We start from the raw sequence: 27,578 nt of genomic DNA, 5'->3' as shown, positions 1-27,578 counted from the left end.
GGCCCCTCCATTGTGCGTCTCACTTAGTCTCCTCCCACCACGACTGGCCCCCCCCTATGAATACGGTGCAGCCATGCGGTGGGAGCATGAAGAGAGCTCAGGAGCTGAGCTCTCTTCATACTGGCTAATGCCGGACATCACCGATCTGGGTGATGACCGGCATTAACCCTTTTTGACGCCGCGATCAAAGTTGCCCAAAAAAAAACAATCTCTGGTACCTCAGTGGAGGTTCCGATCAGCTAAGAAGACGAGCGGAGGTTCCCTACCTGCCTCCGGCTCGTCCGATCGGCGCTTCAATAGCACTGATCAATGCTGTGCTATGACATAACATTGATCATTGTCTGCAAGAATTACAAGTAGTAGTGTAGTCCCCATAGGGCAGTATTTTCAAACAGGGTGCCTCCAGCTGTTGCAAAACTACAACTCTCAGCATGCCCGGACAGCCTTTGGATTTAGGCATGCTGGGAGCTGTAGTTTTGCAACAGCAAGAGGCACTGCCCTATGGGGACTAAAACATTTTTTTTAAAAATACAAATAAATAAAATGTGAAAAGCAAAGGTAATAAATAATAAGTCCCACCCCTAATAAAAGTTTAAATCCCCACCTTTTCCCATTTTTAAATAAAGTAATGTAAACAAAAATAAACATATTCGGTATGGCTGCGTGCGTAAATTCCCTAACTATGAAAATATAATGGCGTGACTATAAATAAGATACTAAAGTACCAGGATTGCTAGTTTTTGGTCAAAGTCCCATTAAAACGGAAATGGTCCTGATAAAAAGGACAGATCACGGCACAAAAATTGAGCCCTCATACAGCCCTGTATATGGAAAAGTAAGAAGGTAATTGGGGTCAGAGGAGGACAATTTTAGGCTTACTAATATTTTTACAAAAAGATAAAATTTTTAGGTAGTATATTAAAACAGAATAAAGATAATCTGTCATTTTGACGGAGAACTGCACTGTGTAGAATCAAACATTCCCCTACTGCTCGTTCCCATGCGGCTGCACCATAAAGCAATGCAACAACGCCGGAGAGTGTGCAGACTAGGCTAGGTACATGAAATGTGGAGGAGGAATTAAGCTAATGTCTCCGTTTCATATCCAATCCCCTCCATTTTATGTTCAGTCATTATACATGAAATTAGGTGTGTGTGGGGGGGTTGGCTTTATGAAATACGGGGATTGGATATGAACTGGGGGATTTTACAATTTGTTTATTATATCGCAATCACATATCGAAATCGCAATATTTACCTCCATAATCGCAATCGCGCATTTTCCCCAAATCGTGCAGCCCTAAAGAACAACATATAACAAGTTTTTGACTGACATTTACAGCAGAATCCAACAAATCAATGGGAGGCTGCTGTAAGCGGATTCCGCACAGTATTTCGTAGTGTGAAAGTCATGTGGCTTAGTTTACACATCTTCTGGCTTGTTTTAGTGATTGTTTGGGGTCTGAACCCTCTGTGACAGCGATCATGTACACATAACATACTTGTAGCCAAGAGTTCAATGTATAGGAAGTATTCGCAAAACTGACATGGGGATTTGGAACTCTGTATCAGGAAAATAGAGCTCCTGCTACTATTAAGATATATTCCGGACAATTTTGGACCTAAAGATAAGGTGTTGTGAACAGTCACAAGATAGGGGATAAGTGTCTGATTTGGAAAAGCATGGGGGGCTTTTCATTGGCACCCACCAAGATTTGGAGAATGGGGGTTCCCCTTTACATGCAAGGGCACTCCACATAATGAATATATGTTTAGTGCTTGGCTTTCTTTAGCATCTGAACAGACAATGGAGGTGTAATCTATTTCACACACTCCCCCTTCATTTAGAAGGTAGCTTCAGGAGTCCCGTTTTCGAGATTGTTGGGGTGCCCATCGGTTGGACCCCTCCCAACCAGACACTTATCTGCTATCCTTTAGATAGGAAAGAAGTGTCCATGGTGGCAGATCTCCTTTAGGGTACGTTCCCACCTGGCGTATTTGCTGCTGCATATTTTATTTTCCCATTGAATTCAATGGGTAGGAAAATATGCAGCAGCAAATATGCAGCAAAATATGCCAGGTGGGAACGCACCCTTAAAGATATTGTTACATTTCACCTATCCACAGGATAAGTGAATTGGGGTGCGGACTGATGACAGGGATGGGTTCCCATGTCCCCAATTTTAAATGGAACTGTGGTCAGACAGAGATAGACAGAGCTGGACAGAGATAGCTGAATACAGTGCTCCAGGTTTTCTGTGTTGTTATTGTCCTTATGTGACCTTGTGTGTGCGGCGGTGTTACATAAGGGTCTGTACAGGTGTATGTATGTCCTCGCCCTGTCTGGGCCCAGGATTGTACAGCGGAAGCTCTGGTAATTGGATGGCGATGGCTGTGGCTCCTCACTCCGCGGCTCAGACAGATACTTATAAGCCAATTATTTTCTCCTCTGATGTGTTTACTTTAATGCTGCGTCAAGCTGCTCGGTGCTGAAAACCAGTCTGTGCCGCAGACACCTAATATCCACCAAGGGTGTGTTATCATCTTGGTCTAGGGCATGGGTGTCCAAACTGTGTCTAAAGATGTTGCAAAACTACAACTCCCAGCATGCCCGGACAGCCATTGGCTGGGAGTTGTAGTTTTGCAACATTTGGAGGGCCACAGTTTGGACACCACTGGTCTAGGGTTTCCTTCGTAATCTCAGGGTAAAGGTCATGTAGTCCCTGGTCCCCTGCAGCTCAATAGTAGTAAATGGCGTACATTCACTTGGTTGAATGATGGCTGATGTTTCCAACAGAGCCCTGAATTATATCCATATGTCTATAAAAAAAAAATTAAATAAAAAAGGGCTATTAAGGCCTTCAATTTACAAATAGCGTAAATAATATATATTCAAGATGGTCACATAGTGGTATCTATCTACAGTGCGTTTGAAAAACCCATTTCCTTTCTTGATATGTTGCAGTCTTGTAAAAACAAAGAAATTGGTGTTTCCTTCCATCAATCTGCACTTAATCGGGTTATCCACCATAAGGTGATTTTAGCAGTACATACCGGCCAGAACTGGGTATTCTTCATAATGCTTATGAAGAAATATAAAATCTCATCCCTTCCCCAATATCGCGCCACACCCCTACCCCTTAATTCCCTGGTTGAACTTGATGGACATATGTCTTTTTTCGACCGTACTAACTATGTAACTATGTAATTCCGTTCTCTAAACTACACATCCCATAGTTCCATAGTTTGTAAGTATGAGGTCACTTTCCTCCCTCCCACACATCAGCCACCCCACCCACTGAAACACACCTGTGATCCCTTCAATGCAATGCACCAGTGTTTTCTGACCAGGGGGCCTACAGCTGTTGCAAATTGAACTCTCTCCCACTCAGCAGTCGACCCACCCATTGAAGCAGGACAGACTCCCTCTGATCACCTGACTAGTGATTTCAGGTCTCGACGCTCTGCAACCTGGGAAATCCCGAGACTTGTAATTTTGTATGCTGTTATATGAACTACACTAACTTTACAGCCCCTGTAGCATAGTCAAATAAAAAAAATCTTTGCTTATTTATTGCAAAGGAATAACTAAAATCTTGCACATACATACAGTCCTGGCCGTAAATGTTGGCAACCCTGAAATTTTTCTAGAAAATGAAGTATTTCTCACAGAAAAGGATTGCAGTAACGCATGTTTTGCTATACACATGTTTATTCCCTTTGTGTGTATTGGAACTAAACCAAAAAAGGGAGGAAAAAAAGCAAATTGGACATAATGTCACCCCAAACTCCAAAAATGGGCTGGACAAAATTATTGCCACCCTTTCAATATTGTGGAAAAATAAGATTGTTTGAAGCTTGTGATACTCCTGTAAGCTCACCAGGGGCAAGTAACAGGTGTGGGCAATTTGACCACAGTGCGCAACATTATCAAGAAGTATGGACGGAAGAGAAAATTGATGAAAGCTGTAAACGCAGGATAGTCCGGATGGTGGATAAGCAGCTCCAAACAAGTTCCAAAGTTATTCAAGCTGTCCTGCAGGTTCAGGGAGCATCAGTGTCAGCGCGAACTATCCGTCGACATTTAAATGAAATGAAATGCTATGGCAGGAGACCAAGGAGGACCCCACTGCTGACACAGAGACATAAATAAGCAAGACTACATTTTGCCAAAATTAACTTGAGTAAGCCAGAATCCTTCTGGGAAAACCTCTTGTGGACAGATGAGACCAAGATAGAGCTTTTTGTTAAAGCACATCATTCTACTGTTTACTGAAAATGGAATGAGGCCTACAAAGAAAAGAACACAGGACCTACAGTGAAATATGGTGGAGGTTCAATTATGTTTTGGGGTTGTTTTGCTGCCTCTGGCACTGGGTGCCTTGAATGTGTACAAGGAATCATGAAATCTGAGGATTACCAACGGATTTTGGGTCACACTGTACAGCCCAGTGTCAGAAAGCTGGGTTTGTGTCCGAGATCTTGGGTCTTCCAGCAGGACAATGACCCCAAACATATGTCAAAAAGCCCCAATAAATGGATGGCAACAAAGCGCTGGAGAGTTCTGAAGTGGCAGCAATGAGTCCAGATCTAAATCCCATTGAACACCTGTGGAGAGATCTTAAAATTGCTGTTGGGAAAAGGCGCCTTCCAAAAAGAGAGACCTGGAGCAGTTTGCAAAGGAAGAGTGGTCCAACATCCCGACTGAGAGGTGTAAGACTCTTATTGATGGTTATAGGAAGCGACTGATTTTGGTTATCTTTTCCAAAGGGTGTGCAACCAAATATTAAGTTAAGGGTGCCAATAATTTGGTCCAGACCATTTTTGGAGTTTGGTGACATTATGTCCAATTTGCTTTTTTTCTTCCCTTTTTTGGTTTAGTTCCAATACACACAAAGGGAATAAACATGTGTATAGCAAAACATACTGTTAGTGCAATTCTTTTCTGTATGAAATACTTCATTTTCTAGAAAAATTTCAGGGGTGCCAACATGTACGGCCATGACAGTAAGTATTCAGACCCTTTACGCAGTATTTAGTTAAAGCCCCTTTGGCAGGCTTTACGGCCTCCAGTCTTCTTGGGGATGAGGCCACAAGGTTTGAACACCTGGATTTGGGGATTTTTTGCTATTTTTCCCTGCAGATCCTCTCACGCTCTGTCAGCTTGTATGGGGAGTGCCGGTAGAAGTTTTCAGGTCTCTCCAGAGATGTTCCATTGGGTTCAAGTCAGGGCATTTTTTCACAGGAAACATCCGTTGTGTGGATATGCCCATATACAAAATGTGTACATAAGATGATCATACATGAGAGCTGCTTATTTGGCTAAAGTTCATCTTTCCCCCACAAACATGCATGCTCATATTATCCGAGTAGGCATGTTGATTTCCGTAGAGAGCTGGAGAGACACCACCTGGCATCAGTAAAACTCCTGCGAGTGCTAAGTACCCATCATACGGTAGTTAGGGGATCATTGCTGCCTCCTTATACATCACCTCCAATTCCTCCAGAATGGCTAGATTCTGCCAACATTGATCTAAAGTGTAGGCCAAGCTTTATATTGTTCATATGGATTTTTTGTGATTATGTTCAAATCTGCAATAATCTGTATTATTTTCATTTATAACAGAAAGCACAACACAATGATAAATGGTATTAAAGGGGTTGTGCGCTGCCCTGACTTTCGGAGCTCCGCTCACAGCGTCCGGAAGTCTACGTCCGGAAGCGGTCGTGCCCCCTTCCTATAGACTTTTGTTGAGGGGGGCGGGCGTGACGTCACGCCCGGTGGCTGCGAACACGGAAGCCCGCACACAGCGTTCGGAGTAATGAACTTCCGGACGCTGTGAGCAGAGCTCCAAAAGTCAGGGCAGCGCACAACCCCTTTAAAGGGGTACTCCCACTAGAAAACAACTTTAAAAATCTTAACCCTTCTAGTACTTATCAGCTGCTGTATACTACAGAGTAAGTTATTTTCTTTTTTAATTTCTTTTCTGTCTGATCACAGTGCTCTCTGCTGACACCTCTGTTCATTTTAGGAACTGTCCAGAGTTGGAGCAAATCCCTAAAGCTAACCTCTCCTGCTCCGGACAGTTCCTAAAATGGACAGAGATGTCAGCAGAGAGCACTGTGGTCAGACAGAAAGGAAACTCTGAAAGAAAAGAACTACCTCTGTAGTATGCAGCCGCTGATAAGTACTGGAAGGATTAAGATTTTTAAATAGAAGTAATTTACAAACCTGTTTAAATTTCTGGCACCAGTTGATTTGAAAAAAATAAATAAAAGAATTCCAGGGGCATACCCCTTTAATACATGCATATGCAGGGTCTTCATTAGTGTTTTCCAACCAGGAAGCCTTTGGCTGGCTGAGAATGCTGGGAGTTGTAGTTTTGCAACAGCTGATTTTTTGCTGATAAACCACCATAGCTTTCTTTTTATACATCATTGTCTTAGTCCTGGGTCACAATTATATCATGTAGAACTTCTCTATTATGTTAGTACAATGGTGGATCTGCTATGTGATGGTCACCACCAGCACTCAGTGACTGATAATAGGGCTGTATGGACTTCATTGATTTTATAGGAAGAATAGCAATGTACGCAGAACCACAATTCTTCTTGTCAAATCTGATGTAATCTGTGATGCAAATGTGAACACAGCCTTAGACACGTTTACGTTCTACTTTGCATTTTACTAACGATACTGTTCATTTTGTGATACTAGCAATACGTCTCTAATACATGGCTGTTCTCTACACAGGGTGCCTATCAGTCAGTATATAACTGGCAGTACATCCATTGCTTGTTTCTCTGGTGCCGAGTACTGAGCACAATCCACCCCAGTGAAGTGCTGGAGCCTCTGATCTATCCACTGGTCCAGGTCATTACTGGTTGTATCAGGTAAGTGTCAAAAGAACTAGAGTCTGGCAGCGGCTTACCTCCCTATCCCATTCTAAACACATGCATGCCTGGCAGCCAAATGTTTATGGGGGATATCAGGAGAGATCGCTGCCGACCCTTATAAAAGAGGATTCACTTTTGAAATTGTGAAAGTTTATATATACACTGTTATAAGTAGATAAAAACTTAATCCTGGTGTTTTATCATTATGTCAGTTTCTGAGACAGCTGTATAGGGAAGATTTCACAAGGGTTGTTGCATAACTTCTGAAGCCGTGAACCAAAACTTTGCCAAGTTATGCAACAGTAAAAGGTCATGGGGAGTGAATTTTATTTTATTTTTACACTTTATTAGTTCTCTTAGGGGACTTGTATGAGCAATGGTTTGGTTGCTCATAGAGATCAGTTCGGTAGGTCTGTACTGCACTGATCTATGCTATCTGTGCCTGCCTGCTCGGTAATCAATAAGAGGATCACCAGCCAGGGAAAGCTAGGTAAGCCCTCCAGCTAACACCCCCCCCCCCCCCCCCCCTTCTTGTGATCATGGGGAAGGGCGTGGGAAATTTGCAGCACCACTGAAATCTGTAATTGTCATTTAGACGGGGGCATCTAAATGGTTTAATAGCTGCCTGTGTGCCGGCTTAAAGCGGTGGCCCCAGCTATTGAAGTGGCGCTATAGGCCTTTAATGTGTATACACATCATGGGTAGTTAAAGGGTTATTCTGCCTCTAGACATCTTATCCCCTATCCAAAGGATATGGGATAACCTGTCTGATCATGGGGGTTCCCGCGATCTTGGCTGTGGCTCCCAATCCATCCGCCGGATAACTAGCGGGGCGGAGGCTCGTGACGTCACGAGCTGGGCGTGACCGTGATGTCACGGCAATGTCCCCTCAATGCAAGTCTATGGGAGGGGGTGTGACGGCCGTCACGCCCCCCACCCGTAGACTTGCATTGAGGGGGCACAGCTGTGACATCAGGAGCCTCCGACGCTGCACCCGAACGAACGCCGGATGCAGCAGGGAGATCGCGGTGGGACCCCCTTGATCAGACATCTTATCTCATTTCCTTTGGATAGGGGAAGAGATGTCTGGGGGCGGAGTACCCCCTTTAAAAGAGTATTCCGGCCATAGCCATTTAACTTTTAAGGGGTTAAAGGGGTTGTCCAGCATTTCCCAAAAACTGCTCCTCTTTCGGTCATAGGCTGTGTCTGGTATTGCAGTTCAGCTGTATTCACTTGAATGGGACATCTGTGCTGTAGTTCAATAAGACTGTGCAATGTTAGCAAGTGTGAACAGGCTTGTGTAAAGAGGCTGCAGCACTGTAAAGGCACCGTGGAGGTGCTGGGAATCGAACCCCTGCCATTTTATTATTAATGGCCCGTCCTCGGGATAAGGGATCAATTTTAAAAGCTTGATGACCCCATTTAAGAAATGCGTTTATTTGTAAGCGATGGGGCTGACTTGTCATACTGAAGTTAGGAAATAACTCACGGTAACAGCACCGCAGGCATGTGTATTTAATCTTCTCACTGTTTCTTTAATTCTCCCTTCACACAAGTGAGAGAAGGAGACGATCGTTCGGCCGTCTGGCTCCAAACGGTCTGGAGATTTTCCTTCTCTGGAACACTTACAGCTATGTAAACATGACTCCCATACACCATTAGGGGGCAGCATTGCACCAATCACAAAACATCGAGAGGTCCTGGCAATAGTGGCTTATCGGGAATATAGAGAGAGTACAGGGCAGGAGATAATAGCTCTCCAAAAATATTGAAATACAATTATTTTACAATTCTGATAAATGGTATTAATACATGCATATGCAGTGTCTACATCAGTGTTTCCCAACCAGGGTGCCTCCAGCTATTGCAAAACTACAACTCACAGCATGCCCGGACAGCCTTTGGCTGTCCGGGCATGCTGAGAGTTGTAGTTTTGCAACAGCTAATTTTTTTGCTGATAAGCCACCATAGCTTTCTTTTTATACATTGCCTTAGTACTGGGTCACAATCATATCATATAGGACTTCTATATTATGTTAATACTTGAACTAACTTGTCATTTGTTCCCTAAAGGCTTGTCCCAACCGTGCGATACTTCCCCCTGAAGATGCACTGTATAAGGGCCTTAACACTGCTGTCAGAAAGCACCGAAGTATTCATCCCTGTGTTACCTTTTATACTGGAGGTAAGTCATCCCACCCCTTGGGTCAAAAATACTTGCAAGTGAACATTAAATAAACTTCTTAAATGGGTATTACAGCCTTGGAGACTTATTCTCTATCCAGAAGATAGCAGATAAGTGTATAATTGCGGAGGAGGGTCTGATTACTGGGACCACCCTAGATCTCAAGAAGGTGCTGTGTCATCACTAGATGGCCGCTGTTGCGAAACCATGCTCTGCTTACGCATGTGCGTTGGTGGTGCGTGCTATCCATGCTTGTGATCTTACGTGTATCGGCTAGCCGCTTTAGGAAGAGAACTGAATATTTATAAAGGGGGTGTAGCCAAGGGCTGCCCCAGGGGCCACGGGATCCAGTGCACCAAAGAAGGTAAGTTTACATACAGGGATCCCTCAACTTACAACGGCCTCAGCTTACAATATTTTCAACATATAATGGTCTTTTCTGGACCATTGTAATTTGAAACCAGACTCAACATACAATACTGCAGACAGTCCAGATCTGCAAAACATGTCAATGGCTGGAAGAACTGACCTGTCAAATTGGCATTTTACCGGTAATACTCCTGTATTACTGGGTATAAATGACTTTTCAAAATGAGCCAGCGGGCCCGCCTCCAGCACGCAATTTAGAGAAGATACAAGCAGATCTTGGGTGGGACATATCTCAGAACCAAAGGCACATATTGTAGTCAGTGACCCCTCATTGGATGACAATTTGAGCCAATTACCAGATTTCCATAGAGTTTTGCTCTCAACATACAATGGTCGTCTTGGAACCAATTAATATTGTAACTTAAGGGACCACTGTATTTGAATTTTAGTCCTTAAAGAGGTACTCCGGCGCTTAGACATTTGGATCCTTTGGATAGGGGATAAGATGCCTGATCGCGGGGGTCCCGCCGCTGGGGACCCACGTGATCTTAAGCGGTCACTCCCCCCCTCCATAGGCTTGCATTGAGGGGCGGAGCGTGACGTCACATGCCGCGTGCCCCGTGGTCGCCGGTAATCAGACCCGGAGCGAACATGCTTCGGGGACTGGTTTTAACTGGGGTGCAAGATCATGGGGGTCCCCAGTGGCGGGGGATAAGATGTCTAAGCGCCGGAGTACCCCTTTAACTCTAGAACAGCACCACTGAGCCAAAATAAAAGGTGAAAAACTTTGAAATCCGTGTCCCCCGCACTATTGTCCTGTATAGTGCCGATGATGCTGCGGTCACTTTCCCTTTAAGCATCAGGCGTATAGTTTACAATCAATAAACCTCTTGGCTTAGTAGTCTCCTCCCCCATATATGATGCATTGAATGACATTTTTTCCTATCCAGCCCTTGCTGAATTTTGGATAGGTCATTAACATTTCATACCAACTTCTCCTCCAGGCGTATTGGAGAGCTTTACTACTGCTCAGTTATCGTCTGGCATGTAGATTGGCTCAGTGCCACAGATTGAGTTCTACGTTCTACCCAACACGCTAATATCCAGGAGGTTTATCATCCGAGGAGAAGAATTGCACAATACGATCTGTGTGAGTTGCTAAGCATCAGCTCATCCCACCTGCATCAGGTCTGAAACCGTGCCTCTGGGTGATACATATCCACCTAATAATAATCGGGATGAAGAAACCTGCTTTCTGTCTGTACAGCAGTATGCCACCTTGCTACTTTATTTTTCTCTTTGATCAATATCCGTAAATTTTCTATTTTCCACAAACTTCCTCCCCCCCCCCCCCCCCCCCTCCTCATTGCACTGTCTAGTCTAACTTTACTGGCCAGATCCGGCTGTGACGGTTCAGAAGGGGGTGAGGTTTGGGTGGAGGTTTATTGATGTTCTTGGCTTCAGTTTGCCTTTTGGTAGCATTGGGATTGAGGATGGGAAGCACCGGAGGTTTATGCTGCCTCGTGATGCTCCGTCTGTCCCTGAGCCAAGACGTTGTTCAGTGGAAGGAAATACTTTTGCGGCTTCTATGCTCCGTCCAGCCCACATCCTTCTGCTCTTTGCCAGCTCCGGCTCTGTGATCTGTTCCTTTCCCCTCCTTGCAGGTCCATGGCTGCCGCCTGCTGCACTTTTCCACTAGGGAGCCATATGTACAGTCTCCATCATTTTCACAATATAAACCTTCTGCTTTGCATTTGTGTTTTTTATTTTATTTTTTCCCCTCTGACTATCCTCAGTCCTTTTCAGCAGTGCTTTAATCTGACACTAGACCGCTCTAGAATACACGTTCACCTGAGGTAGACTGCACAGTATCTGCATTTGAAAGAAAAAAAACTAAATCAAGTTGTAAAAAACTTTTTTTTTTTCAAATTTTAGGCTTACTATTCCTTCCACCAGATAGAGGTTGTTATTGAGCTTTATACGTCTGATCCAATATCGCTGCATTTACCAGGCACATTAGGAGAGATTTTAACAACTTGACAATTCATTGACATGAAGAAATATTCTAAGCAAAAGTGTAAACTTTCATTTTGCCTCATTTTGCGTTCCCTTAAGCTCTACTGGCCTTATTCTTGAGAACCAAGATCTCTGCTTAAAGGGGATGTCTAAGATAAGAAAAAAAGGGTCTACTTTCTTTCCTTTTTTTTTCCAGCATGGGCTGTGTGTAGTATTTCAGTTCAGTTCATAAAGAGGTTATCTGGTCTTTAAAAATTGCTGGCTTATCCTCAGGATAGGCCAGTGGTCTCCAAACTGCGGCCCTCCAGATGTTGCAAAACTACAACTCCCAGCATGCCCGGACAGCCAACGGCTGTCCGTGCATGCTGGGAGTTGTAGTTTTGCAACATCTGGAGAGCCGCAGTTTGGAGACCACTGGGATAGGTGATTGATATAACATCAATGGTTGTCCAACTCTTGACCCGCCCGACGATTAGCTGTACCTGCAAACGATGTTGTAGTGGTGGTGCAAGGTACTGCAGCATTGTTTTATTTGAGTTCATCGCCACTGCTGCTTGTATGGCGCTCGTGCAGTATCAGCTAATCGGCAGGGTGACCGGAGTCCGACCACCACTGATCTGATATTCATGACCTATCCTGAGGTTAAGAAAGAGACTAAAAAAATATGCTAATCGCCAATCGTTAAAAAAATAAATAAAAAAGAGCAATAGTAAGCGAGCAGGAATATAGCCGGTGAGACCCAGCACCAGATGACAAAGAAATGCATCAAAGAAGGAGGCACAAAAATGCTTTTGAATCCATTGAGGAACGCCAAGGGAACCAGATCATATCAAATTTATCTGACCAACCATGTGCCTCAGTCTCCTCCTTTTGTCCAGTTTTCCAAGTTCACTCATCCTTTCAGGCATAGACATAGATGATGATGTGGAATGACAAGACCAGCAGCTGCCAAAAGATGGCGTAAAATCTTACCTTTGGCACTGGCCAGAAAACCTGGCAGTAGCAATAATAGTGTGTCTAGCACCCACCAGAATACACCTCAAGAATTATTCCAGAAGGACCGTTTACCTGGACACGGCCACCGAATGTGTAACACGTGTCCCCCAGATAGAGAGACAACACCGGCAACACTGGTGTAGTGTAGTTGGGCAATAGTACCAATGAGAGACCATTTTGTAATTCTTTTCTTTAGCCTTGGAAGCCAAAGAAAAGCCCAGAGAGAACAAGCAGATCTTCTGGACAGAATTCTGTCCCTATTTGGGCCTCCTGTTTACTAATGTAGGACGCTCGCTCCCGGTTACAACATCCTAGCAGAACTTGGTACCCTTTCAAAAGGCAGTGAGCAACAGCAGATGAAGTAGACACCAAAACCCAAGCATCCAGTTGGACAGGCACACATTTTTAAAGAGACCCTGTCATCCCTTTCATGCTGCCCAAACCATAAGTCATCAGGTTGATCCTTATGGGATTCTCCCTGCTCCACCAGCCTTGATCCATAGGTCTCTTCTTGAGTATAGGAAGAGATCTATCTATCAAGGCTAAAGGGCAAGGCGAAGCCACCAGGGACCACCCCAGGGATTCATGGTTCAGGCAGCATGGAAGTGATAACTGGTTTTCTTTAGCCTAGATAAACCCTTAAGCAGGGGTCAAGTCCTGGGAAAAAAAGTGCAGAAACTAACGCAAGATTTCCACTCAAGGGCTGGTCCTGAAGAATTCCTGCTAATGGGAATGGTGTTCCTGCTGTGGAAAAAGTGCAGGAACTCAGTTCCCACGCGTTCCTGCAGGACTTGAGCCCTGCCCTTAAGATGATAGATTAAGAGGGGCACATTGTTTTTGCAAACGGCGGAATCGGGATTTCCGAAATTTCATCGTGTGAAAAGCACAGCAGAATCCCTTCAAAATCACTGGGATTCTGCTGCAGCAGAATGTCTGTGTGGAAAATACCTGCGGCATTCCACACAGACATTTTGCCATGTAAACATACCCTTAAAGGGGTACTCTGCCCCTATACATGTTATCCCCCTATCCAAAGGATTGGGGATAACATGTCTGATTGCGGGGGTCTGGCCGCGGGGACCCACGATCTCCGGGCCGCCGATGCGGAGTTTCGGTCACAGAAGTCTGGGGCTTCCGTGAACGTGATGTCACACCACACCCCCTCTATTCATGTCTACAGGAGGGGCAATGACGGCTAGTAGACAGCCGTCATGCCTCCTCCCATAGACATGAATAGATGGGGCATGGTGGCTGTGCTCACCAGCCATCTGGCACCGCACGGAGTTTGCTCCATGCACCATATTTCTGTGGTGCCGTGGCAGAGATTGCAGGGGTCCTTCGGATAGGGGATAACATGTCTAGCAGCAGAGTGCCCCCTTAAGGGGAATTTCTTAAATCTCTAGTGGGGAGATTTATCAATGCCTGTGCAGAGGAAACGTTGCCCATAGCAACCAATCAGCTCGCTTCTTTCATTTTAAAGAAGGTCTGTGAAAAATGAAAGAAGCGATCTGATTGGTTGCTATGGGCAACTGGCCTACTTTTCCACTGCACAGGTTTTGATAAATCTCCCCATAGGTTCTCTGCCTACTGAAAGAACAGCCTATACAGCATATAGTAGAATACATTCAAGTGGCTTTCCATTCACGTCCTTTGGAGTTACAGAAACATCTGTGCCCCAAATGGGCATTGGGCAATGGGCATTCTCCTGTTAACTATGGGTCCCACCTCTCTCCACCTATCAGACATACAACTTAATTGTGATTTTTATTTGTCCCCATTTTAGCAGGAAACCCCTACATCAGTGTCTGTTGCCCATTAATACAATACAAAGCTTCTCCTAGAATTTGAGGCTATTAATATTGAATTACACACGTCTGATGGAGAGCAGGAATATAGCGGTTATAAGTATAGATCACAAGTTCCAAAGCCTGAAACATTAGAAAGATTCAGCGTTTTGCTGTGTGCAGTTTTGGTTTTCTGGTGTTAGAAAGTGTTTGGTACAGCAGCTTCTGTTCTCTCCTCGCCGAGCCAAGTCTTCATTGCAGTCATTGAACACTTGGCCTCAGAGCCTGTCATCTCTTAAGGCCCATTTACAGGATACGATTGCCGGGTAGCAATATCATCGCGGCTAAATTTTCTGATTACACCTAATGAGCGGAGAGTTCCATGCACCGCCAGTCGCCCTAGTTTTCTACGCATGATCCATTTTATCAGCAATAAACAATATTTCCAAGATTGGTCATTTTGCTGGGGGCTCTGATCACATCATGTAAACAGGTGTTTACTGAGCGCAGGATTACCTATGGCAAAACTAGGTGTTAACTTAAATTTCCTCAGGTGTGAACACTGTATCTGTATAAGCACTGGTATAAAGACCTAATATGTCATTATGGTTACCCAACAGACCATCCCACCTCCTTTATGGCACCAGATCTAATTTACTCTCCTGATTAACCCCTTAACGACGCAGGACGTATATTTACGTCCTGCGCCGGCTCCCGCGATATGAAGCGGGATCGCGCCGCGATCCCGCATCATATCGCGTGGGTCCCGGCGCTAATCAACGGCCGGGACCCGCGGCTAATACCACACATCGCAGATCGCGGCGATGTGCGGTATTAACCCTTTAGAAGCGGCGGTCAAAGCTGACCGCCACTTCTAAAGTGAAACTGAAAGTATCCCGGCTGCTCAGTCGGGCTGTTCGGGACCGCCGCGGTGAAATCGCGGCGTCCCGAACAGCTGATCGGACACCGGGAGGGCTCTTACCTGCCTCCTCGGTGTCCGATCGACGAATGAATGCTCCGTGCCTGAGATCCAGGCAGGAGCAGTCAAGCGCCGATAATGCTGATCACAGGCGTGTTAATACACGCCTGTGATCAGGATGAGAGATCAGTGTGTGCAGTGTTATAGGTCCCTATGGGACCTATAACACTGCAAAAAAAAAGTAAAAAAAAAGTGTTAATAAAGGTCATTTAACCCCTTCCCTAATAAAAGTTTGAATCACCCCCCTTTTCCCATAAAAAAAATAAAACAGTGTAAAATAAAATAAAAATAAACATATGTGGTATCGCCGCGTGCGTAAATGTCCGAACTATAAAAATATATCATTAATTAAGCCGTACGGTCAATGGCGTACGCGCAAAAAAATTCCAAAGTCCAAAAAAGCGTATTTTGGTAACTTTTTATAACATTAAAAAATGAATAAATAGTGATCAAAAAGTCAGATCAAAACAAAAATCATACCAATAAAAACTTCAGATCACGGCGCAAAAAATGAGTCCTCATACCGCCCCGTATGTGGAAAAATAAAAAAGTTATAGGGGTCAGAAGATGACATTTTTAAACGTATAAATTTTCCTGCACGTAGTTATGATTTTTTCCAGAAGTGCGACAAAATCAAACCTATATAAGTAGGGTATCATTTTAACCGTATGGACCTACAGAATAATGATAAAGTGTAATTTTTACCGAAATATGCACTGCGTAGAAACGGAAGCCCCCAAAAGTTACAAAATGGCGTTTTTTTTTCGATTTTGTCGCACAATGATTTTTTTTTTCCGTTTCGCCGTGCATTTTTGGGTAAAATGACTAATGTCACTGCAAAGTAGAATTGGCGACGCAAAAAATAAGCCATAATATGGATTTTTAGGTGGAAAATTGAAAGGGTTATGATTTTTAAAAGGTAAGGAGGAAAAAACGAAAGTGCAAAAACGGAAAAACCCTGAGTCCTTAAGGGGTTAATTTTCTGGGTTGTCTCATGAAGATGAACATCGTCTGAACTTCCATCTAGCCAGACATTTCTCCTTCAGCGATATTTTTTTTATAAAGTCGATTGAAATGAACGGCCATATAGGTCATGCTTGGAAGGAAAAGGTCCGGCTGAGTTGCTCTATTCCTTCTCATAAAAGGGTGACCTAGCCAGAGTCTCTAATAAAACTAGGCATACGTATTGGATATGTATTTGCTGATTTGGTGGGACCAAACATCTAATGTGTGAAGTTGCCTCCCGAAGAGAACACTATTACAGTCTATGAAGCTGGCCAACACACATATGATTAAAGTAGTCCAAACCCACCAACTCTGGCCAGCCGTCACAACACAAGAGGGAAAGGGCATGTTCTCACCTTTTTTAATATTCAAAAGACATGCAAGCTCAGCTGTACCTAGTGTGCATGTGAAGGGGGGGGATTGGGGGAGATAGCTGTCCGCCAAACAATGCCAAAAGCTGTCATATCTGAATGGACTGCTTAGGCATATACACAGGGGCAGTCTTATGTGAATGGTCAACTTGGACATATAGACAGAGGGGCAATCTTATGTGAATAGTCGACTTAGACATGTAGACAGGGGCAGTCTAATGTGAATGGTTGGATAACGCATATAGACAGGGGCAGTCTAATGTGAATGGTTGGATAACGCATATAGACAGGGGCAGTCTAATGTGAATGGTTGGATAACGCATATAGACAGGGGCAGTCTAATGTGAATGGTTGGATAACGCATATAGACAGGGGCAGTCTAATGTGATTGGTTGGATAACGCATATAGACATGGGCAGTCTAATGTGGTTGGAGAAAGCATATAGACAGGAGCAGTCTAATGTGAATGGTCGGATAAAGCATATAGACAGGAGCAGTCCAATGTAAATGGTCGGATAAGGCATATAGACAGGAGCAGTCTAATGTGAATGGTCGGATAAAGCATATAGACGGGCAGTCTAATGTGAATGGTCGGATAAAGCATATAGACAGGGGCAGTCTAATGTGAATGGTCGGATAAAGCATATAGACAGGCAGTCTAATGTGGTTGGAGAAAGCATATAGACAGGAGCAGTCTAATGTGAATGGTCGGATAAAGCATATAGACAGGAGCAGTCCAATGTAAATGGTCGGATAAGGCATATAGACAGGAGCAGTCTAATGTGAATGGTTGGATAAAGCATATAGACAGGCAGTCTAATGTGGTTGGAGAAAGCATATAGACAGGAGCAGTCTAATGTGAATGGTCGGATAAAGCATATAGACAGGAGCAGTCCAATGTAAATGGTCGGATAAGGCATATAGACAGGAGCAGTCCAATGTAAATGGTCGGATAAGGCATATAGACAGGAGCAGTCTAATGTGAATGGTTGGATAAAGCATATAGACAGGGGCAGTCTAATGTGAATGGTCGGATAAAGCATATAGACAGGGGCAGTCTAATGTGAATGGTCGGATAAAGCATATAGACAGGGGCAGTCTAATGTGAATGGTCGGATAAAGCATATAGACAGGGGCAGTCTAATGTGAATGGTCGGATAAAGCATATAGACAGGGGCAGTCTAATGTGAATGGTTGGGTAAGGCATATAGAAAGGGGCTGTCTAATGTGAATGGTCGGATAAGGCATATAGACGGGTTGTCTGATGTAAGTAGTTGGCTTAGGCATATAGTCAGGGGCTCTTTTCTAGGGACAACTCCTGTAATCTATCCCAAAGAGTTTGCAGACTTGACTTTAACTCACAAATTGCCTTCTGCCTTTGTGGATAGCAGGTCTCCTTTATTTCCATCCCAAGTGATGCCATATTAAAACTGATCCTGTTTATACCCTGCTCTTGGCCATCCCAGCTGGCAGGTTGCTAAGAAACTGCAGTTGACCCCAGAGACTGCATCCCCTTAATTTTTAGGATCAGACCACTGGGACCTCTACCTATACTAAAGAAATAGCATATCCTGTGGATGCGGAATACCCCTTTAAATGTCTGATCTGTAGCAATGTATAAACTGCTTTTCAATAACTGAAGATTACTATTACTTTTTTTTTCTTGGGGGGAAAAAGCTTAAATCATTAAGACGCCTTAGACCAGTCGGAAGGATTGAATCACTTGTAATATTTTTGTGAATTATTTTCTAGAAGAAATTGGATGGTGTGCCTAGTTTGTGGTAGTGGGAATAGAGTGGATGGAGAAAGCAGGAGCTGTTAATCTGCCCGAGACACCTGAGGTTGTAAAGTCTGTGCATTGACTGCCCTTTTGCAACCAGACGGGAGGTTTAAAGATTCCCTTCTCTAATGGTTTTACAAGAACCATTTTCTAATTAAATGATTGAATTCGCAGTGGAAGCCTCTTACCCGAGCGCCTGACAGGAAGCGCACAGGAGAACCGCTCACTCTTTATATGGGAATATAGTTAATGTGCATTAACCCATACACTTCCTGGATGTGGTACTGTAGGGGGCCATGCTTTTGATGTCACCATCAGGACAGTGAACCTATAGATATGCGTTTCTAGAATCACCTATCAATAAATACAACAAAGGTGCAGACGCTCTCAGCTGAGCAGTGTGCATCTTTAGCTTTGCTGTGGTACCTGATTTAGATTGTTAGGGCATCTTAGAAAGTCCAAGAGGCCATACATCACTAATCTTCCCTCTTAGAGAATAGAGAAGCCTCAGAACTCTGTATTACACACCCTAACACCAATCTCCTAGATAGGCACTCGTTTACCGTATCTGTTACATAGCTCGGTATTGGGCAGCCAGGGCCTCACAAATGATCGCCGGATCGTTCTTACAACCCTGTAAATTCATTGAAACTCCAACAGTCCGCCAACAAATGAGCATTTGCTGATCGCTGCGCATATTACACAGGGCGATTATTGGATGATAATTACTCCATATAAAAGGGCCCTAATCTGCTAAGAATTGCTGCAACTTCATTTATACGATCCTGTGGATCTCCGCACCCAGACACCTACTGATCAAAACTTGTCACCTGTCACTTAAACACTAGCCGCTAAGTATATTTTGCCGATGTTGAACCAGGGCCTTACAGGGAATCTGTCGGTGCTCATACGTGATCTGAGCACCTAACAGTGTTAATGGAGATATGTGACGATGGATAAGGGGGAGTTATGCAGCGGTAGGATAAGGGGACCCCCCCCCCCCCCCCCCCGCAATCTCATATATGGGGCCCCTGCTCTGCTTCTGCGCAGCATGGAAGTTGGTCAAAACATGCCCCCATGCCCGTTTGTGTGTCTCCACCTCTCTCATAAAGATGAGTGCAGAGGGTGTGTTTCGACTAGCTTCCGTACTGGGTGTGCCATGTCATTAGAGGAGCAGAGAAATATGATGGAGGTTCAATGATGCTTTGGGGTTGTTTTGCTGCCTCTGGCACTGGGTGCCTTTAATGTGTACAAGGTATCATGAAATCTGAGGATTACCAACGGATTTTGAGTCACACTGTACAGCCCAGTGTCAGAAAGCTGGGTTTGCGTCCAAGATCTTGGGTCTTCCAGCAGGACAATGACCCCAAGCATATGTCAAAAAGCCCCCAGAAATGGATGGCAACAAAGCGCTGGAGAGTTCTGAAGTGGCCAGCAATGGGTCCAGATCTAAATCCCATTGAACACCTGTGGAGAGATCTTAAAATTGTTGTTGGGAAAAGGCGCCTTCCAATAAGAGAGACCTGGAGCAGTTTGCAAAGGAAGAGTGGTCCAACATTACGGCTGAGAGGTGTAAGAAGCTTATTGATGGTTATAGGAAGCGACTGATTTCAGTTATTTTTTCCAAAGGGTGTGCTAAGAAATGTTAAGTTAAGGATGCCAATAATTTTGTCCAGCCCATTTTTGGAGTTTGATGACATTATGTCCAATTTGCTTTTTGCCTCTCTTTTTTTGTTTAGTTCCAATACACACAAAGGGAATAAACATATGTATAGCAAAACATGTGTTACTGCAATCCTTTTCTGTGAGAAATACTTCATTTTCTTGAGTTTTCAGGGGTGCCAACATTTACGGCCATGACTGTATCTGTTTGACAAACACACATTTGGCCTACAGCAATCTCGTGTATGATTTCATTTAGGGTTACATTTCTTTGCTGGTACCATCTGATCTGAGACCCTGTTGTTTTCGGATGTCTGATGGGTGTAGTTGTTATCAGGCTCCTTGACTGTCTGCTGCTAGTGAAGGATATTAATATGATAAACTTTTTTAGCAGATTTATTTTTACAAAAACCTTTTCATGTGAGAGGTGTCCAGCTGCTGACCTTTCTTCAGTTGCTGAATATTATAGGGAAAATAAAGGTAACATTGCATAATATTTCGCTGAAAGTATTTGCTATTTATCCTGTATAATGGGCCAGCCTGGTTCACAGCCTTTACTAATGTCAAATGGCGTAATGACAGACTACAAAAACTGCAATTTCTTTTGATATGGCTTTTTAACCCCCCCCCCCCCCCCCTTCTCTTCGGTAACTAGAAGACTTTTACGTGAAGTGTTAGATTCTTAACCATAAATTCCATTGGATCCCTGCCCCTATTGGCCAGACATAAGGGAAAAATGCTGAATGTCTGATCTTCTCAAGCTGGAACTTCTGGCGTATGTTAAAACATTTATAATCCATCAATAATTGATTTTATTATGCTCACAAGTTGTGTTCCACTTGAAAAAAATAATAGGGGAACCTATTATAGTGCTCAGTACCTAACTTCAGAGAGGATCGGAATTAATTTGTAAGTGATTTTTTTGCTCCTTTTTATCTTTTTGGGTCACCTACAAACAAGCAAGATTTCTGTCTCTCACAGACCTGTAACTTCTTCAAGAGTCTCCGCTATCCTCCACTTGTTACCTGTATTAATGGCTCCTGTATTAACTTTTTATCAGTATAAAAGACACCTGTCCACAACCTAACAGTCACACTCTAAACTCCACTATGGCCAAGACCAAAGAGCTGTTGGAGGACACCAGAAACAACATTTTAGACCTGCACCAGGCTGGGAAGACTGAATCTGCACTAGGCAAGCAGCTTGGTGTGAAGAAATCAACTGTGGGAGCAATTATTAGAAAATGGAAGACATACAAGAGCACTGATAATCTCCCTCGATCTGGGGCTCCACGCAAGATCTCACCCAGTGTTGTCAAAATGATCACAAGAACGGTGAGAAAAAAAAATCTAAGAACCACATGAGGGGACCTAGTGAATGACCTGCAGAGAGCTGGGAGCAAAGTAACAAAGGCTACCATCATTAACACACTACGCTGCCAGGGACTCAAATAATGCAGTGTCAGACGTGTCCCCCTGCTTAAGCCAGTACATGTCCGGGCCCATCTTAAGTTTGCTAGAGAGCATTTGGATGATCCAGAAGAGGATTGGGAGAATGTCATATGGTCAGATGAAACCAAAGTAGAACTTTTTGGTAAAAACTCAACTCGTCATGTTTGGAGGAGAAAGAATGCTGAGTTGCATCCAAAGAAACACCATACCTACTGTGAAGCATGGGGGTGGAAACATCATGCTTTGGGGCTGTTTTTCTGCAAAGGAACGAGGACGAGTGATCCGTGTAAAGGAAAGAATGAATGGGGCCATGTATTGTGAGATTTTGAGTGAAAACCTCCTTACATCAGCAAGGGCATTGAAGGTGAAATGTGGCTGGATCTTTAAGCATGACAATGATCCCAAACACACCGCCCGGGCAATGAAGGAGTGTTTTCGTAAGAAGCATTTCAAGGTCCTGGAGTGTCCTAGCCAGTCTCCAGATCTCAACCCCATAGAAAACCTTTGGAGGGAGTTGAAAGTCCATGTTGCCCAGCGACAGCCCCAAAACATCACTGCTCTAGAGGAGATCTGCATGGAGGAATGGGCCAAAACACCAGCAACAGGGTGTGAAAACCTTGTGAAAGCTTACAGAAAATGTTTGACCTCTCTCATTGCCAACAAAGGGTATATAACTAAGTATTGAGATGAACTTTTGTTATTGACCAAATTCTTATTTTCCACCATAATTTGCAATTAAATTCTTTAAAAATCAGACAATGTGATTTGATGGATTTGTTTTTCTCATTATGTCTCTCATAGTTGAGGTATACCTATGATGAAAATTACAGGCGCCTCTCATCTTTTTAAGTGGGAGAACTTGCACAATTGGTGGCTGACTAAATACTTTTTGCCCCACTGTATCTCTCTTAGTGACTAAAGGCTCACCTACGCATTGGAGAAAAGTCATCTCAGCCTGCCGATTTTGGGCGGGAATGGCCAATGTATATTTTTTATGTCTATTTTTTATATACTTCCAATGTGTTTTGTCAAAAAAGAAACCACCTCTATATCAGTGTTTTCGCACCAAGGGGGCCTCCAGCTGTTGCAAAGCTACAACTCCCATGCTGGTCACTATGACACTTTTTTTTTTTTTAAACTTTACATACGCTTTACTGCAGTGTCTCCCAACCAGTGTGCCTCCAGCTGTTGCAAAACTACAACTCCCAGCATGCCCGGACAGCCTTTGGCTGTCCGGGCATGCTGGGAGTTGTAGTTTTGAAACATCTAGAGGTACCCTGATTGGGAAACACTGCTCTATATGCTCTAATGCAGTGTTGTGCTTGTAATGCTTATCAACACACGAAAGGGGGGGTAATCACACCAGGATTTTATTAATCACGATTCCCATTAACGTTTTATTGGAGATTATAAAAGTAATGTTTTAGATTTCGCACCTCTTTTGCCACTTACCTCTTTCCTCGTAATGCTTATGCATCCTATCGATTTCTCTGCATTGACAAGTCGGATCAAAGGAATTAACGCCTAACGACACATTAGTTAATTATATATTAATTAGAAAATACTAATCCGCTGGCACGTTAACCGGCCCTGGACGCCAGCCCAGATGTACCAACCTTGATGGGAATGTTTGGGGGGGGAGTGTCCACAGCTGCAGTGTCGTTTTGTGAATCGTAACTCAAGCAAAAGGACTTTACATTTCTTTTTGTTTATATATTTTTTTTCCTTTTTATTGCAGATGTTGCTGCAAGTGAATTTTAACAAACGGCCGGGAAGAATTAGCGTAAAACCGATCAACTTCGCTGTGATCCTGAAGTTGTCCAACGTGAACCTCCTGGAGAAAGTGTTCAGGGTAAATCATTGTCTGTTATGCCCTTGTGTATTGGGCATGGGAGTGATTCCTCTGTGGTCTAAAGTGGAACTAGACAAGTGGAGACCATTCATTCATTTCTGTTCATTTCAATATTGAACCACAACCTTGCATGCTGTTTAGGCTAAATTCACACATGCAGTTTTTAATGGCACTAAAGCTGGAGGTGGTTTCAAAAGGAATGGGTAATACAAGAGCAGGGACTCCTGTCAAAAGCTGGACTCCAGTACGCTGAGTGGTGACGCCTCCAAAACTATATGGCTCACTGCACAGTTAAAGGGGTACTCCAGTTGAATTTTTTTTTTTTTAATCAACTGGTGCCAGAAAGTTAAACAGATTTGTAAATGACTTCTATTTAAAAATCTTAACCCTTTCAACACTTATTAGCTGCTGTATGCTCCACAGTAGGGATCGACCGATATCGTTTTTTTAGGGCCGATACCGATAATCGGTGCAGGTTAGGGCCGACAGCCGATAACTTTTACCGATATTCCGGTATAAGTTATCGGCTATTTAACCCCCTGCGACACCGCTGCAGATCATTGATTTAAAGCGGGCGCTTTAAATCAATGATCTGCAGTGGCTTTTGCGGGGCCATAGGCCACCGCCACCCGCTTCTCTCCCCTACCTGCCAGGGTGCTCCGGGCCATCCATCCATCATTCCTGTAGTGTCCGGGGGCGTTCCGGGTGAAAAGTGAACCGGTCCGGGCTGTCCTTCTTCTCCGGCGGTCATCTTCTCCACTTCGCAGTGACGCCCGTGCGCAGCGACGCACCTGACGTCACGGCGTAGCGGCGTCTATGCAGCGTACTAGGCCGAAGCCTGCCCGGAGTGGAGAAGACGACCGTGGGAGAAGGACAGCCCGGACCGGACCACCCTCCACCCGGAACGCCCCCGGACACTACATGAAGGAAGGATGGCCTGGACCACCCCCATTACAGGTAAGTTTAATTTTTTTATTGACTCGGAGGGTGGGGGAGGGGCCCGACCGGTATAGCGGTATGGGAAAAAATCCATACCGGTATACCGCCTAGCATCACGGTGGGGGGTGCAACGCGGTGCGGTGGGTCGGAGGTGCGGTGCGGCGGGTCGAGGGGGTGGCGGTCGCGGTGCGGTGGGGGCGGTGCGGGGGGCGGGGCATTATCGGCTTATCGGCAAAATAATTGCCAATACCGATAATCCCCAAAATCGTGATTGTCGGCCGATAATATCGCCCATACCGATAATCGGTCGATCCCTACTCCACAGTAAGTTCTTTTCTTTTTAAATGTATTTTCTATATGACTACAGTGCTCTCTGCTGACACCTCTGTCTGTCTCAGGAACTGTCCAGAGCAGGAGAGGTTTGCTATGGGGATTTGCTCCTACTCATGACAGTTCCTGAGACAGACAGAGATGTCAGCAGAGAGCACTGTGGTCATATAGAAAAGAACTTTAAAAAGAAAAGAATTTCCTCTGTAGTATACAGCAGCCGTTAAGTACTGGAAGAGTTAATCATTTTTTTAATAGAAGTAATTTACAAATCTGTTTAACTTTCTGGCACCTGTTTATTTAAAAAAAAAATTTTTGTTTTTTACCGGATTACCCCTTTAATCCCTCCAGTACTTATCAGCTTCTATAAGTTCTTTACTTTTTGAATTCCTTTTCTGTCTGACCACAGTGCTCTCTGCTGACACCTCTGTCCATGTCAGGAACTGTCCAGAGCAAGAGAGGTTTGCTATGGGGATTTGCTCCTGCTCTGGACAGTTCCTGACATGGACAGAGGTGTTAGCAGAGAGCACTGTGGTTAGACAGAAAAGGAATTAAAAAAAGAAAATAACTTCCTGTATACAGCAGCTGATAAGTGTTGGAAGGATTAAGATTTTTTTAAATAGAAGTAATTTACAAATCTGTATAACTTTCTGGCACCAGTTGATATGAAGAATTTTTTTTCCACCAGAGTACCCCTTTAACACTTTCTGGGATAGCTATGAGCGTGTCCAGCAAATGTATTTTACATTTAGTTAGCGGCAGTATTGTACAGCATAGCCACTTACCTCTGGGCCACTGTGCACATTCACTGAGCAAGGTGTGAGGGTGTCTGGCCAACAAACATAGTGAGCGAGTGGCAATGCATACAGTACTGTGTGCATTGCTGCTCACTGTCCAGAAAAATGTAGTGAGTAGTGAAATACAGTCTACTGTATAGATTGCTGCTCACATATACTTTTCTAGATTGCGCCTAGAGCTGCAAAGGCCCACAGCATGCCTCCATGCTGCTTTGTACTTGGTGGATCCACTTCTCGCATTGGCTAAAGTAACTATGTCCCATGTAATTCCAGCAGCATCTAGAACTATAGTTAAAGATGTTAATGCACATGTTTAATGTTAACAGGTAAACCCACCCTCACACAGTCAGTAGGAATAAGCGGGTCTCAGTGAAGCGTGAACTGACCATGTATTTAAGTAAACCAATAGCTGTCTTCTGTGTATCTAGGGAGCATGCATGTTTATTGAACAGGTTACTGACATAAGTGGCTGCCAGATACTACAGTAATGGCTGTAAATGTTGGCATGAAATGTTTCTAGAAAATTAAGTATTTCTCACAGAAAAGGATTGCAGTAACGCATGTTTTGCTATACACAAGTTTATTTGATTTTTGTGTATTGGAACTAAACCAAAAAAGGGAGGAAAAAAAAGCAAATTGGACATAATGTCACCAAACTCCAAAAATGGGCTGGACAAAATTATTGGCACCCTTTCAAAATTGTGGAAAAATAATATTGTTTCAAGCATGTGATGCTCCTTTAAACTCACCTGGGGCAAGTAACAGGTGTGGGCAATAAAAAAAAATCACACCTGAAAGCAGATAAAAAGGAGAGAAGTTCACTTAGTCTTTGCATTGTGTGACTGTGTGTGCCACACTAAGCATGGACAACAGAAAGAAGAAAAGAGAACTGTCTGAGGACTTGAGAACCAAAATTGTGGAAAAATATCAACAATCTCAAGCTTACAAATCCATCTCCAGAGATCTAGATTTTCCTTTGTCCACAGTGCGCAACATTATCAAGAAGTTTGCAACCCATGGCACTGTAGCTAATCTCCCTGGGCGTGGACGGAAGAGAAAAATTGATGAAAGGTGTCAATGCAGGGTAGTCCAGATGGTGGATAAGCAGCCCCAAACAAATTCCAAAGATATTCAAGCTGTCCTGCAGGCTCAGGGAGCATCAGTGTCAGCGTGAGCCATCAGTCAACATTTAAATGAAATGAAACGCTATGGCAGGAGACCCAGGAGGACCCAGACACAGATACATAAAAAAGCAAGACTACATTTTGCCAAAATGAACTTGAGTAAGCCAAAATCCTTCTGGGAAAACGTCTTGTGGACAGATGAGACCAAGATAGAGCTTTTTAGTAAAGCACATCATTCCACTGTTTACCGAAAATGGAATGATGCCTACAAAGAAAAGAACACAGTACTTACAGTGAAATATGGTGGAGGTTCAATGATGTTTTGGGGTTGTTCTGCTGCCTCTGGCACTGGGTGCCTTGAATGTGCTGGGTTTGCGTCCGAGATCTTGGGTCTTCCAGCAGGACAATGACCCCAAACATCTGTCAAAAAGCACCCAGAAATAGATGGCAACAAAGCGCTGGAGAGTTCTCAAGTGGCAGCAATGAGTCCAGATCTAAATCCCATTGAACACCTGTGGAGAGATCTTAAAATTGCTGTTGGGAAAAGGCGCCTTCCAATAAGAGACCTGGAGCAGTCTGCAAAGGCAGAGTGGTCCAACATTCCGGCTGAGAGGTGTAAGAAGCTTATTGATGGTTATAGGAAGCGACTGATTTCAGTTATTTTTTCCAAAGGGTGCGCAACCAAATATTAAGTTAAGGGTGACAATAATTTTGTCCAGTCCATTTTTGGAGTTTGGTGTGACATTATGTCCAATTTGCTTTTTTTCCTCCCTTTTTTTTTTTTTGTTTAGTTCCAATATACACAAAGGGAATAAACATGTGTATAGCAAAACATGTGTTACTGCAATCCTTTTCTGTGAGAAATACTTCATTTTCTTGAAAAATTTCAGGGGTGCCAACATTTACGTCCATGACTGTATATGCTCCACTTGTCTTAAAATGACCGATCCCTGCTTTCCCATGCAGAATGTATCAGAATACAGTAATCTTTTTGTCGTACACTGAAATTGGCAGGATCCACAAACTAACCTACGCCCAGCTCCT

At 43.9% G+C, this 27,578-nt stretch overlaps 1 protein-coding gene across 1 annotated transcript in view; it reads left to right on the top strand.

Moving 5' to 3' along the window:
• NOC2L (NOC2 like nucleolar associated transcriptional repressor) overlaps window positions 1-27,578 on the top strand; it is a 114,228-nt gene that overhangs the window by 41,093 nt on the left and 45,557 nt on the right. Inside the window, exons 11-13 of the mRNA XM_056543793.1 lie at window positions 6,755-6,894; window positions 8,971-9,082; window positions 23,234-23,347. Coding sequence (XP_056399768.1) covers window positions 6,755-6,894; window positions 8,971-9,082; window positions 23,234-23,347 — 366 coding nt within the window. The remainder of the gene's footprint in view (window positions 1-6,754; window positions 6,895-8,970; window positions 9,083-23,233; window positions 23,348-27,578) is intronic.

Source organism: Hyla sarda, chromosome 10 (assembly GCF_029499605.1).
Source record: "Hyla sarda isolate aHylSar1 chromosome 10, aHylSar1.hap1, whole genome shotgun sequence".
NCBI lineage: Eukaryota > Metazoa > Chordata > Amphibia > Anura > Hylidae > Hyla > Hyla sarda.
This window is presented reverse-complemented; position numbering and strand designations above follow the sequence as displayed.